The following is a 15,921-nucleotide window of genomic DNA, read 5'->3' as shown; positions in this document are numbered from 1 at the left end:
GGGTATATTAGTGGCAGTTGAAAAAATTCTTATTTTAGGTACGGCCTTTGGGGCTGAACATGGAGTTGGAAAACGCAGTTCTATATTTAATGCTGTATGTCAACCTCAATCAGAGCCATGTGCTGATACATGACTGCCCTGCAGGGATGAAGGGGGGGCTCCGGAGAAAAAAACTAAATGAAAACGATTCATGCAAATATTCAGGATGATGTATGACAAGGGAAGCGAACAAGCACAAGTGGAACCGTTGTCCATAGAAACTGTACACCGGGCCGTCCATATGGTGAGCAGCAACAGCTATTTTTCTGTACTGGATAAACTCCAGTCACCACAAAGACACACATTTTTTTTTCTATGTGCCCTGATTACACCACAGCGCTGATGTGACGTGTGGTGCAAACAAATGCAGACATGCTGTATATTTCCTCAGTGCAGCGGATTGGCACCGCCCGTCACTGCATTGCAGTGTGGCGGCATGAATAAGGACACTTCACATACAATTTTAAAAGAAGAAAAAAGTAAACATTGAGATAAACTGAAATGCACATTACCCCATCCTCAAACTGCAGGACAAAACTGTCAACGCTAAAACAGAGGAAGAAGGCAATGTTGGTTTCTTTATGGAGTTTATTTTTATTTTTTTGGAATAGGACAAATTTTATGATAGCTTAATGTCATTTCACACATGAACAGTTTTGTGCTATCCTTGCCTATTCAATGTCAGTTTGCATTTTGGCAGTGGCGGACCCGTGTTGGCTCTAAGACCCCTTACGCACTGGAGGTGTTTGTCAGGCGCTTTAGCACTAAGAATAGCGCCTGTAAAGTGCCTAAAAAATGCACCCAGGACAGGTAAGTGTCCTTATTAAAAGTCAGCACCTACAGCGTTTGTAGTTGCTTACTTTAAAAAAATTTTTCCAGCTGGCCCTCCCCTTTAAAGTACAACTATAAAGTAGAACTATACATTTAAAGTCCTGCACCAACCAAATTCATGAAAGCCGTGTGACAGATTTCTTGACATTTTGAAAGCATTTAACAAATTCAGGTGGATCTCATGTAGCTCTGTGATTCTTATGTGCAACACATTCTACCACTATCACTGTGACAAACTCATTAAAAATACTGCCATATTGATGAAAGTACTGTAAATAAGACCTCTTCCATGTTGGAATGAAGTTTGCCGCATATGTAAGTATTGTGTCACAGATAATTCTGCAACAAATTCATATACACGTTAGACAGTTGCATGAATATGTCTCAGATGTCATCATTTCTTGCATGGGCAGGAGACAAACCCTCCTTATGAATCCCGGGGAGTGTCCCCATTCATTTTCATTCCATCTCTACTGAGCTGTTCTGAAAGAAATTACACAGGAGAAATGAAACTTGGCTTCTGCTTACGACACACATTTCTTTAAAAAAAATCATGTGCCTATATGAGTATGATTCCAGGAAATGTGCTGTTTCATGCATGTCAAGAAATTGATCCAGAAACTAGAGTGGAGACCATCAGTCCTCAAACTATGGACCGTGAGACAGTTCCGGCTCATTGGTTGCAGTTTACCAGTCCCTGCAATGAGAAGGTCCTCCATGCGGGGCTTTTTATTGCACAGAGGACATTGCTGTGTGGAGTGGCAGTGGGAACACAGAGCATTTAAGTTTTAAGTTTTAAGTAATTTACTTTCACTGACCACCAACACAGGGGCATTTATTACAACGGACCACCAACACAGGGGAATTTATTACTCCCATTGACCACCATAGGGACATTTATTACAACTGACCATCAATCCAGGGTTATTTATTACAACTGAACGCCAACACAGGGGCATTTATTACAACTGACCACCAACACAGGGGATTTTTTTTACTCCCAATGACCAACTACTCACAGGCATTTAGTACTCCCACTTACCACAAACTATTATAATTTATTACTTCTAATGGCCAAAAATACAGGGGATTCATTTCTCCTACCACCAACACAGAGGCATTTATTACCCCCACTGACCACCAACAAAGAGGATTTAATACTTCCACTGGCCACTAACAAAGGGGCAATTATTAGTCCCACTGACCATTGACTTAGTCATTTATTACCCCACTGACTGACTACCAACAAAGGGGCATTTACTACCCCACTGACCACAGAGCCAGGGGCATTTATTACTCCCGCTCACCACCAGCACAGGGGATTTATTGATCTCACTAACAACCAACATTGGAGATTTATAACACTCGCTGCCTGTTTTAACCATTTAAAAACCTGCACTGTCACGCTGAAAATGCAAATATTAAACTCAGTTGCAGAGAGGCCCCATTCAGTTGAAAGGGTTGCAGTCGGCTGGTGGTACTGCCTGCCGAACATGATGAGGGGATCATTTTTGCCACACAATGATGTGTTGATAGCAGAAAAAAAAAAAAATGTGCATCGCAGTTTGTTGTGTATGGGGTTGTATACCCGCAGACTTGTCAGGGTGCTCATGCTGACCTGTGTCCCCACCCAGAAGCGACTACAAAATGGACACGTGAACATCAAAACTGGACCACAGAGCAATGGAAGAAGGTGGTCTAGTACAATAGATTACATTTTCTTTTGCATCATGTGGATTGCCAAGTGCATGTGCATTAATTACCTATAGAAGAGAGGGCATCAGGGTGCAGTGTGGGAAGAAGGCAAACTGGTGGAGGCAGTGTGATGCTTTGGGCAATGTTCTGACGGGAAACCTTGGGTCCTGCCATTCATGTGGAAGTTAGTTGATACAACACCTAACTAAACATTGCTGCTTACAAAGTACACCCCTTCATAGGAATGGTAATCCCTCATGAGTGTGGGCTCTTTCAGCAGGATAATGCGCCACACTGCAAAAATGGTTCAAGAATGGTTTGCAGAACACAGCAAGTTTGAGGTGCTGGCTCGGCCTCCAAATTCTCCAGATCTCAATATACTGAGCATCTGTGGGATGTGCTGGAAAAACAATTCCGATCTACAGAGGCCCTATCTCGCACCTTTCAGGACTTAAAAGGATTTGCTATTGATGACTTGGAGGCAGATACCACAGCATACACAGAGCTTTCAGTAAGTCTAGCAGATTTAACTACAACAGCAAGCCGCAAGCTTGTCACTCACCCTCCCTGCAGCAGTTTATCTATCAGATTGTAAGCTCTTCTGAGCAGGGCCCTCTTAAAGAGGAAGTAAACCCTGATGAGTTTACTTCCTCTTTCATTCCCTGCAAAGGCAAAGCATAATGGACTACTATGCATCGCATAGTAGCCCATTATGTGTCACTTACCTGACACAGGAGCCAGCGAAGTCGCCGCTGTCCCCTGTAGTCTGCCGCATCCATCTTTTTGGTGGGGTCTCGCAGCTCTGCCGCTGTCATTCGGCGAAGCCGCGATGACGTCACTCCCGCGCATGCGCACGGGAGCCGTCACGCGCGGCAGCTCCGTCGCTGAGAATGCCGCGCTCAGTGCGCTTGCGCAACGCTGTCTACGGCGCATGCGCCGTAGACAGCGGTGCCCGTTTTCGGCCAAATATCTCCTAAACCATATAGGTTTAGGAGATATTGCTTGGACCTACAGGTAAGCCTTAATCTAGGCTTACCTGTAGGTCAAAAGTGGTTTGTAAGGGTTTACAACCACTTTAATCCTCCTGTATTTTATTGTATTGTAACTGTATTGTCTCCTTTTTATATTGTAAATCGCCGCGTAAATTGCTGCTGCTATATAAATCCTTAATAATAATAATAATAATATTGGGTGTAATGGTACCCAATTTGTGGATGGACAGTGTTTTACATGATTGAAGGTCAATTTCATTTGATTTATGGTACTTGATCCTTTGAAGTCTAAGATTGTTGGTTATACAATGTTTATGAGCTAATAAATGTTCAGGTAAAACCTCCAATGAAGGGTGGCCAGGGCCAAAACTTTTACACATTTATATTCCTGGCATTTTAGTATTTTTACCTGTTATTTTTACTGTGCATTTTGGGGTGGGCGAGTTGACAGTGGACTTGTACAGTCCTATGCTAGTTTCCTGGCTGTCATTCTGATACTTTGAAGCCAATGCTTTCTGAGTTAGCACCCAGGACAAGTAGAGCGATAAGTAATTCTGACACCTTTGTCACCAATTTGCCTGTTCCAGGACTGTGAATGAAACATACTGAAGTCAGACACAGCCAGGTATATAGCATTTTTAGAAGAAGATCCAATGGCAGCCCCCATTCCTCTCTTATAACAGAGACACTTTACCCACTTTAATCCCTGATTCTTTTCCTCCCTATAACCGATGAGTCTAAAAATCATTTTTTTCCCCTTTTTAAATTTTAAAGCGGAGTTCCAGGCTTTTAATGTTCATTAAAAGTCAGCAGCTACAAAAAGTGTAGTTGCTGACCTTTAATAAACAGACGCTTACCTGTTCCATGCGATGTGGCCGAACGGAACTTCGCTTCTTCCCCCTCCTCTCCACCAGCGCCACCATTACCACTCTGGGCACCAGACCGTGACAGCTTTCGGCTTCACGGCCAGGTATGCACGGCGCATGCGCGAGTCGCACTGCGCTCCCGGAGTGGACAGGCGATCTCTTGGGACCCGTCACATGGCGAAAGGAGGAGTCGCCTTGGCGATCCCTGGGTGGAACAAGGAAGAGGGACAGGAAGTCCCCCTCCTAACAAAGCCCCCACTCCCCCGCTAAAAAATTTACATGCCATTTTTGGGTGGAACTCCGCTTTAAGTTCTGCAAATTGTACCTTCTGTAGGTTGCCCATATTACACATTTGTGGTTTAAAGTATAACTAATGGTATTGTTTAGAGTAGAGAGGGATTAGAACTGTTGGGTTTTTATTGATGTATATACCTCAATAAAGAGAGAGATTTACTCTCTCCACTTGTCACGCATTCTATTTATCTCTATCACCAAAAGAAAGAAAATCAGGATTTTGGGTTGTCACCAAAACAGGTATAGAGGTCAATTTTCCCATGAGAACACTGGTTCTAGCGACTCTGGTGACAATAAAAGGTATTCCCTCACCCTGGGGGGATTTTCTCTCACTTCCTGTTGTGGCTATGGGACAGGAAGTGAAGAGAAATTTCCCCAAGGGGACACAACTGGCAAAAAAGATATTGATATGCTTATAACCTTCCTCTAAAAACAGAGTTTTGCCTTTAGTTATAGCTTAAGTAGACAAAAAAAAAAAAGTTTCCACCATGTAATCTCATGATCTGTTTGATCAAAATACTAGTTGTGAACAAAGTGTCTTCAACTGCCAGTCGATGCAAAATTATCAGCCATTTTTCCACCCTGTTCAATAGACTCCGTTTAACTGAATCTGGTCTAAATCGATTGGAAGGGACACTATGGTTATAAAATTGTTTTGATTGAGTTGCACATCACTATAATAATATTATATTAGGATAATATAATCAAAAGCATGTATGACCACTGCACTGATCAGAGCATCATCAGCATTCGATACATCCAGGTGTGGTGTTACACCAGGGCTCAACAAATTCCAGGCGCCAAGTCACCATGGCAATTAGAAATTGCATCCTGGTGCCTGGGTTTTTGTCAGCTGTCCGCATCCGCCTTCCACTTGCTGACTGTTCTATAGCTGGAAGACAGTGACAGCGCAGTTGTCTGATTCTGGGAGGGGGTCTATTGATGTCCTCCCACAACCCTGTCCCCAGGGTGTGCATTGGGCGAACAGATCAAGATACACGGCCTTTTACCATGTGATTATTTGGAAAATGTTATAACAATTATGAAAAAAAAAAAGGGTGTTTTTTTTCTTCAAAATGTACTTTTTTTTTTCGTTTTTTCATTTAGCAAAACATATACCCACTGGTGATTCAATGCCACCAAAAGAAAGCTCTATGTGTGTGAAAAAAAAATTATAGCAATTTCATATGGGTACAGTAGGGGTGTTGAAAATAATCAATGCATTGCAATTAGCCTTAAACGATTCTGCATCAATGCAGAGAATGGCATTGCATCAAAGACATCATCAGCCCCTGTCAGAGTCCTCCTCTCCCTCCTCTCAATGCCTAAATGTGTGTGATCCCACACAGTGGGAGATCTCCTGCTGTAACACTGGCCTTGGATCTGAAACACCTAGGGGCCATTGTAACAAAGTCCCGCCTCCTTGCCCGGATCCAATGATGGGAAATTGGACTGCATTGATGGGCACTGATAAGGGTGCACTGATGAGGCTGCACTAATGCCCACTGATGAGGCCGCACCGATGAAAACCATGGGCAGTAATCATGCTGCATCGAGAAATCGAATCAAATCTTTGACATGATAATTGTAATCGAATTGAATCGTGAGACCAGTGAAGAGCAATTGTCATTCAAATTGTGACAGCGCTTAAAGCTGAAATATGGACTGGGCAGGAAAAGGGTAAAGGTGCCCACTAGGCAAGTGGCTAACAAATAATAAAAAAAAAAAAAATAAAAAAAAAAAAAAAAAAAAAAGACTGTTTTTAACTTTTTTTGGCTGGCTCCTAGATCCAAAGCAAAAATTTGTCAACCCCTGTGTTATACCACCAGATGCTGTGTTACTCCAGCTCTGTCATAGTGGCCAATGAGTGCAACAACAGAGCATAGCAGGGGCATGGCATCTGAAAAAAATAAAATGGAAGTAGCAGATACTGAAGATTTTTCAGTAGGTGCAACTCAGAAGGGGCAAAAAAAAAAAAAAAAACTCATCAGTTTAAGTACATTTCTTTCATGGGCTCAGGCTGGGTGTTTTTTTTTTTTTTTTTTTTTTTTTTTGTTAGCAACAAAGTCACTAATGCAAAGCAGCTAAACCCTATAATAAAGGAAATAAGTTTTATGACTGTAAGCTATAAAAGCATTGGAGAAGGAAGAATGTTGCTCCAGGCACAGGCGAGGGAGCTCACAATTCAGGTCAGCCTCAACCAACAAACCAAAAACAGCAAAGAATCTTGCAGTACTTGTCCTTATATGTATAATATGTTTACAGATCATTCAGGTTAGTCCAGAAGCTCCAATACTTATCTGCCTCTCGTGCCTTTTATCCTGGCCTGATGCTTACCCATGGCTTATCTACGGTGTTACCATTTAAATAAAAATGTGTGACTTTTGCAACTTTTTAGATCTGGGACATCAAAGCAATCAATACACATGGAGACACTGGGATGTGTTGGCTTTGTTTTGTGCCCTGAAAAAAATGAACATAGACAGCAGCATATGGTCACATTTCATATGCCAGTCCGACAGGGGCACTGTCTTATAAGTATTGTGCTTCTATACCATGCTGATATGTACAGAGAAACATTAGAACAGACAAAATTATATATTTTATTATATTGGCTTCTCACAAACTGCAAATGGGATTCTTATGGATTTCTTTCAACAATGGCTTTCTTCTTGCCATTCTTCCATAAAGGGCAGATTTGTGAAGTGCACGACTAAAGGCCCATACACACGATAGGACTTTTTGACAACAAACATGCAAATTAGCTGTTTTGAGGCAACATCCGACCGTGTGTACGCTCCATCGGACAAACTTTTTCATCAGACTTTTGTTGGCTGTGCGAACGGACAAACTTTTTGACAACATAAGTCCGATGGAGCAAAGTCCGATCGTGTGTACACAATACCATCGGACTTTTGTACAAAGTACAAACAAGCATGCTCAGAACCAATACAAAAGATCAGACAACAATACAGAAGTTGACCAAAGGTGGCTCTGGAGTAATTGAATGTCCTCCTTTGAAGTGTCGTCAGTATGTTGAAACGTCACTACGTTCGTGTTTGTTGCCTAAAAAGTCTGATCGTGTGTATGCAATACAAACTTACGGCCAATGCCCTTACGTTTTTGGTTGTGGACAATTTCAAGAGGTATGAATACATTTTCAAAGCACTGAAGCACTTTATATTTGTGTTAATATTTTAATATAGTTGTGATATTTGTACACCTGCTAGGGTGGGGCTTAACACATGTATTAGTATTAGGAATGTGGAACATTTGTGCAGGCACGTTGGGTGCTGAAAGAAGGAATGCGAAAGTGAGGTGGGCGCTATGAGATGGGGAGAAAGGCGCATATGGTGATGAGAGAAGGGGGGTGCGGGCTTAGTTGGCAGTGAGAGAAATGAGGTAGAGGCATGGAGGGTCTTGAGAGAAGAGAGGGTCCAGGCACTCTGTTTGTTGTGAGAAGGGGGTGCTTCAGGTGTGATAGAAAGGGAAGTTCATATTCCTTGGGTCCAGGGACCCAATGCAGGAGAGGTGTTTACTTGATCATGCAGTGGGGAGGGTGCCAGAGAATGCAGAAGGTGGGTTGGTTGATAATGCTGGGGAGTGTGCTGATTGAGAGGGGTAATAGTGCAGTGCTGAGAGGAGAGCTGCAAGTGTGGTGGGTGGGGGGAGAGAAGGTGATATTCTGCATTGGTGGGTGAAAGGAGGAGGCTGAAGCTACAGTGGGGCCTGAAAATAAGGTGGTGCAGAAAAGGGTGGTCACTGAAAGAAGGGATGATGTAGCGGGTGGTTGGAGAAGAGGGCTGCTGGCACGGTGTTGAAAGAAGGGGCACTGCAAATGCATTGGATAGTAAGAAAAAAGGAGGTGCATGTGCAGTGGGTATATGTATGGTGGATGTTCAGAAAAGGGGGTTTTATATATGGATGGTGGAGTTTTGATGATTACTTCTGATCAATTGAACAAATATCTGAGAGCATGGAGGAAAACCAATGCTAACTTCAATTTCTTACATCATTTAGATCTGTGATGGCGAACCTTGGCACCCCAGATGTTTTGGAACTACATTTCCCATGATGCTCAACTACACTGCAGAGTGCATGAGCATCATGGGAAATGTCGTTTCAAAACATCTGGGGTGCCAAGGTTCGCCCCCACTGATCTAGATCATATTACTGCATCTAGAACATATATTCAATTGATATTTTCAGTCGATTACAAGTGAGATGTGAAGTAAAGTGTACATCTTTCAATATTTCAAGCAATGATGGACTGCTTGTTTGTTATCTAAATTGGTCACAAATTGCTATCCCTATATTTCCACCTTTAGCCTGGGTTCACACATGTGCAGTGCGAATTGAAGCTCAGGTTTCCCTGCGAAGAGAAAATTCAGTTGTTCAGCGTTTCATGTCAGTTTTTGATCAGTATCAGCTCAGGATTGCATCAATATTTTATCCTGTTCACAACGGAACAATCTGCGAATCAGATGCGTGCCCATAGAAGATAATGGGCCTGAACTCGCACCTGAGCCAGACCGCACTGCCTAGAAAACACACACGTTTTTTGTGCAATGCGGAGTGCGAATGCACCGCAGATGTGTGAACCAGCCTCATTAAAATGAATGTATTTTGAAACATCCTGCAAACTGGATGCGGCGTAAGCCACATCTAATTCGCATAGGTGTGAACGGGGCCTTAGACATGGATATGGCTCATGCTGGCAGTGCGGTGAAGAACAGCATTGGGAGAGTCAATGAATGGCTTGTTGCTTACTAATTAGGAAGTCCGTAAACAAAAGACCACAGTCACAAGAGCCGACCATTATAAATTATTCTTTACAACTATTGATATATAAAACATTTATGCTTGTACTTGCCAAGGCTCTACATCTATGTAATCAATGGGCAGACAACGCTGTTGACCTAATATCCAGATAACAATAGCAACTATTCATGAAAATCCAACATGACCTACAGGTACTTCTTCAGATGCTGATTGACCTGGTTTCCAAAATGGTTCTAGATTGACCAAACTATTTCTATTGTCCTTTTAATAAGCCAGGATAAAGATAAAAAATGCATTTATCATACATGAGGTCAAAAAATTGTCTTGTTATGTACTGTACACCACCAACACTACCTCCCAATAATTAACGCGTTTTATAAAATTAAAGAGATAGAAATGAACTGATTGATAAGATGCAAATTCTAAAGCTACCAGAATCTCCATTCTAACCTAAAGCCCAAACTATGTTTTACTTTTGATTTATGGAGTAGCAACTTGACTTCAACATCAAGAGAAGAGATGATATTGAGAGACCTTCGAACTATTCTCTAGCCAAACTCAGGACTTGCAATCTTTGGAGTTTTTTTTTTTTTTTTTAACTCCAATGAACTATGGGCCAGGACATTCCGACACACAGCTCATGTAAACAAGGTGGGCTGCGGGGTGAGAATGGAGTCACATATGTTCTGTAGGTTGTAGTAACTTGTGGTGAAATGCACATTTTAGGCTGGGTTCACACCACTGCGAATTGGATGCATCTCCCCCGCATTCAATTTGGAATAGCAAGAGATTTTGGCCAGCTCTTTATGGAGCCGGTTCACATATCTCCGCAGGAGATTCTGAGCGTCTTTTGGTCCATTTCAGGTTCGAATTAAAGCGGGACTGTACTGGGGAAAAAAAAAAATATTAAAAGCCAGCAGCTATAAAAATACTACAGCTGCTGACTTTTAATAAATGGACACTCACCTGTCCCAGGGTCCAGCGATGCCGGCAGCCGAGGGAGGCCGATCGATCGCTCGGCTCTCGGCTGCTGCCGCCACCATTCTAGGTGAGGGAATCAGGAAGTGAAGCGGCTTCACTTCCTGGTTCCCTACTGCGCATGCGCGAGTGGCGCAGCGCAATAGGAATTGTCCGCGCTGTCTCTGGGACCCGTTTGTGTCCCAGCAGACAGCGCGGCAGGACAGGGAGAGGCATAGACTCCCACGGGAGTCTATGCCCGGAAGTGGGTGTAAATACCTGTCTTTGACAGGTATCTCCACCCCCCTCCCCCCTGAAAGGTGCCAATTGTGACACCCGAGGGGGGGAGGGTTCCGATCAGCGGAAGTTCCACTTTAGGGTGGAACCCCGCTTTAAGCCCATAATTTGGGCTGAAATCGAACCTGAAATAGTGAATCAGCACACACCAGACCCCTACTGTAAGCTGCATGCGGGTCATATGTAAACTGAGCCTCACTGTGTTACTGCAACACATGTAAATGAGGAGTACATTCCATTAAGAAAGGCACCCCAATGTATACATGTAATAGCCATCAACATACCTGCTCTATCACACACCACAACACATACCAAGTGCTGCAGGTACTGTTTCAGTCCGGGTTCACACTGCAGCATGGAGCGGCTCACAGCAGGGGTCCGATGCATCCCTGTTCAACATTTCAGGTCCAATTTAATTCCGAATTTTTTCGGACCTAAAAATGGACCAGAAGACACACAAGACTCCTGTGTAATTTGCACAGGAGCCGCTCCAGAGATGTGTGAATCAGTTTCATAGAGAGCCGGTAACAATCTCCTGACATACGAATTGGGTGCATCAAAAATCTGCATCCAATTTGCAATAGTGTGCCTTAGGTGCACAGAGGTGCGCTGCCAGCATTCAAAATGAATGGACTGCATTAAGGCAACGTGCCAGAAAGTACAAAAATGCATGCAATGTCAGCGCATGTATGAAGGGGTCTTGAAATGAAATGAAATGTATGAAATAAAACAAATACTGTATTTATCTGCGTATAACACCTGCCGGTGTATAACACGCACCCCAATATTTAAGAGGGAATTTTAAGGGAAAAAAACAAAAAAAACAAACAAACTTACATTTAAATGCCCGTCAATGCAGCCTTGTCAGTGTCATTTTCGGCTTTGGCGTTTAAAAACGGTGCCGGAGATACAAAGGCGGATTTCCCGTGTATCTCGGCCGAGAAAGGCTGAAAGCCCCCAGAGGCTCAAAATCAGCTGGGGATCGGCGTATAACACGCAACCATGTGATACACCGATAAACAAGGTAAGTACTAGTTCATGACAATGCAATGCATTTCTCTGCAAGCGAGCTGTACTACTTTAAAATGTACAACCACCATAACCCTGTACATTTTTAAAAACCGCCAATGATAGCAAAGAAACAACAGTTTAATAAATAAGGCCAATGTGCAGCCTTCACCAATGTACTATAGCAACAATTCCATAAACACCTGAATTTTGCGACCTAGTAGGCCTTACTAATTAAGAGAAAGTATATCACCTACTTCGTTTGTTAAAAAAAATAAAAAAAAAATTAACAAAGCTATGCGCAAAATACATCTTACTGCTCAAAAAAAATAAATAAAAAATAAATAGAAGAAGAAGATTCTATATCAAAATGTCAACCTGTTCACACAGAGATGCTGGAGATGGACCAGTGCCAGGAACATGCATATTTCATCAAGTCTTATTACAGATGAGTTAGCAACCCTGCAGGCCATAATTGGGTTAACACTGTGCACCAATGAATTATCAGCAATAGCTGTAATCAAGGCAGCAGGGGTTAATTGTATGTGACAGCAAGAGGTAAGCAGATTGTGTCTACAGAGGGATAGTAACACCATTTCAGCAAGAACACACATATGACATTACGAGCTGTGTGCAGGCAGGATGTGATGTATTATTGAATTCAAAGATCCTGGGCAGTAAAAAAATTAATAAAATGATGATTTAAACACCTCCATGTGCAGTAGTAGCAGCGAGGGTTAATGAAACATGTGTGTGTGGGATTAGCCATACACGTGTGAGCACTGCGCTCCGTCCCTCCGCCAAGAAGGCGGTGGTATCCCAATATGCCCCCGAAAAACACAGGCTGGCACAGGAGGGAGGGAGCACAGTATGGGCACAGTGAGCGGAGGTGTGAAATCACTTGGCGTGTCAATCAAAGGGGATAAAAACGTGTATGTGCTTATTGCATGAAACAATTTACGTGCTGAAGATCTGTTAGTTACACAGATGTACACACTAAAGGAAGGATTCTGAACCAACGGCACACATGTATGTACATTACCGTGACAGGGCGGCTGCCCAGGAAGTTCAGGTCACTGTTCTCCCCAAACAGGTAGCCCTCTGGATGGCTGGATTCGAACTTCTCTCCACCCATGATAAAGTGGCTGGCAAAGTAACTGCCTAGGAGAGAAAAGCAGTGAAAATGAGAAGGCCTGAGATTAGGAAATCAGATTGTAGATCTCATGAATGTATTTATTACAGATCTTTATATACCACCAACAACTTACATTCTATACTGACATCAGTCCCTGCTCTCAAGGAGCTTACAACCTAAGGCCTCATGTACAATGCTGCTGGTAAACGGATGTTTAGGAGCAGTTGGGCATTTTTTTCCATCTGCTCCTGAACTCTCCTCTGTTATCTTATCAGTACATGTACATGGGGCCATTTACAGTAGTTTCTAGGCAGTTGAGTTTAGAGACTTTGCCCTCTCCATAAAAATGTACAGATGGTTTCCTATGGATGTAGTTCACATGTGAACCTCCCTGACGATATGATTAGTTCTGATTTTAGGTGCTGAAAGCGGTGCCATTATTTTGCATGGAAATTTGGCGTTTTATATTGTAGTCCTGTAATTCTTAGGAATAACTCACTTAAATCTGTCCAAACCAGAGTCTAGCAGACATCCAGGGTATGATAAAGTTTGAAAAATTAAATCATAAAATTATAATATAATAAATAATTAGAAATAATTATACCAAATAATAATAAAAATTATTCAAAAATGTAATCAAAAAACACTGAAATTTGCTCAGTTGCAGAATTGTCACTGTCATTACTTTTCAGTATTTGATGACAGATCTCCCCACAAATCGCTATCCCTCAATTCTGCGAGTGATTCTAATTTATTATCGCTGTTTTCTAGCTGGTCTAAAACCATTTTTGATGTAAAGGGACAGTTTTGGTTGCTATGGACAATCTCCAGTTTCCAGGCATAAAGAACAGTTTTTATAATATAAAACTGCATGCAGGACACTGGGCAGACCACTAGGGACAAAGGGGATGTGCAATAATTACATACAGCAATGTAATCTGTAAGATTACATTATACTGTATGTAATATGTGTGTGTTTTACTTTTTGAATTTGGCGCGTCGCAACGCTCGCAGGGAACGGAGCCCAGCGACGTGATGAATCGAGCGGAGGGCGAGCCGCACACAGTGCGGGGAGACATCACTGGATCCAGGGGGACAAGGTAAGTAAACTCATCCTGGATGACACAGCGCGGATTTGAATTCTCGGGAGGCCATCATATGATGGCCTCCCCTGTGCACGCACAGATGATCAAATACCAATAAAAAAAATTCATTTGGGTACAGTGTTGTATGACCGCGCAATTATCATTCAAAGTGGATCAGCACTGAAAGCTGAAAATTGGTCTGGATAGGAGGGGGGGTTTAAGTGCCCAGTAAGCAAGTGGTTAAAAAAAAAATAAATAAATAAATAAATAAAAAAAAAACCCCACACACACAACCTTAAAAGACAAAAGCATAATGAGCTTGTAGGCATAGCTTACTAGCTCATTATGTATTACCTCAGGATTGAAGCCCCCGAAGCCGTCCTCTTCTCCCCCTCTGGCATGTCGTCCCGGAGTTACTTCCGGGTATCACAGCTCCGGCGCTGTGATTGGCCAGATCTGCAATGACGTCACTCCCGCACATGCGCGGGCGGGAGACATTATTAATGGCATGCAGACTGATGCAGCGGCACATAGGTGCCATCGCATCAGTTTGCTCTAGTGCGCATGTGCCGATGTCATCGGCACGTGCAGGAGATATCCTGTTAGCTACAGGTAAGCCTTAATATAAGCTTACCTGTAGCATAAAGTTTAAAAAAAAAAAAAAAAAAAAAAATAGGGTTTACAACCACTTTAAGCTGGATCGTTACACACTACAACTTTTGTTGTTAGATTTCCTTTAGATTTACCTTCAACTACGTAGTACAAGGGCCTACCTGATTGCATACACATTGAAAGTGTTTAGGTTTGGCCTCATATTATATGGTTTTGGTAAATTTAAAGAAAAAAAATAAATAAATAAATAAATAAAAAAATCGACGAAAGCTGTATAGTGTGTATGCAGCTTTAGAATGAGGGTCGGAGCAGGTTTAGGTTTTGTTAGTTCCTGACAAACTGCATATGGATGGCAGGAGACAGCGGCAAGCGACGCGCTGCATCTGGTTGGAAGGAGACAGCGGCAAGCGTCGCGCTGCATCTGGTTGGCAGGAGACAGCGGCAAGCGACGCGCCGCATCTGGTTGGCAGGAGACAGCGGCAAGCGACGCGCCGCATCTGGTTGGAAGGAGACAGCGGCAAGCGTCGCGCCGCATCTGGTTGGAAGGAGACAGCGGCAAGCGACGCGCCGCATCTGGTTGGCAGGAGACAGCGGCAAGCGACGCGCCGCATCTGGTTGGCAGGAGACAGCGGCAAGCGACGCGCTGCATCTGGTTGGCAGGAGACAGCGGCAAGCGACGCGCCGCATCTGGTTGGCAGGAGACAGCGGCAAGCGACGCGCCGCATCTGGTTGGCAGGAGACAGCGGCAAGCGACGCGCCGCATCTGGTTGGCAGGAGACAGCGGTGTACAGAATATCGACACCTGTTATCAGCTATCGGCCCTGAAAAAAAACAGTCAACCCCTAATTCTGTGTACAGAACACCTCCAGGTAGCCATATTGCATTGTATTTTCAGAAAATTACAGAGGCTGCAGATTGAAATGGAAATTTTTAAATATTCAATTACCATATGATTTGTGTTGCAATTGTGTACGCTATATTTTTTCTTTATTTTCTATCCCGCCCCCCTATGAACATGGAGTTACCCTTTAAGTGTAAAAAAAAAAATGTTACTTCCAGACAGGTGAGTAAACCATGCAGATTGCTTCTACTTGCAGTGCAATTCATACATTGTCCTGGATGCAGCGCTGTACTTTGTGCTGTAGCTATGAGAGCAGCGACACTCACAGAAAGAAGCGATCGTGTCATTTAAACGCCCCTTCACAGAATTGTAAATTAGTAACAGAATACAGTTACATGCATTCTAAGAATAGACAAGGAGAGAGGAGGGGCAGAAGAAAAAAAAAAAAGGCACAATAGTTTTTTTTTGTTTGTTTTTTTATTGTATT

General features: G+C 42.9%; 1 protein-coding gene across 5 annotated transcripts in view; it reads right to left on the bottom strand.

Moving 5' to 3' along the window:
* RNF157 (ring finger protein 157) overlaps positions 1–15,921 on the bottom strand; it is a 116,803-nt gene that overhangs the window by 86,409 nt on the left and 14,473 nt on the right. For 4 of the 5 annotated variants that reach the window (XM_077459339.1, XM_077459340.1, XM_077459341.1 and 1 more), the window contains exon 3: positions 12,804–12,922. In XM_077459339.1, coding sequence (XP_077315465.1) covers positions 12,804–12,922 — 119 coding nt within the window. The remainder of the gene's footprint in view (positions 1–12,803; positions 12,923–15,921) is intronic. The other variant, XM_077459342.1, reaches the window with a different exon arrangement.

Source organism: Lithobates pipiens, unplaced genomic scaffold (genome assembly GCF_037356315.1).
Source record: "Lithobates pipiens isolate NorthernLeopardFrog02 unplaced genomic scaffold, aLitPip1_a1.2 Scaffold_28, whole genome shotgun sequence".
Taxonomy (NCBI): domain Eukaryota; kingdom Metazoa; phylum Chordata; class Amphibia; order Anura; family Ranidae; genus Lithobates; species Lithobates pipiens.
This window is presented reverse-complemented; position numbering and strand designations above follow the sequence as displayed.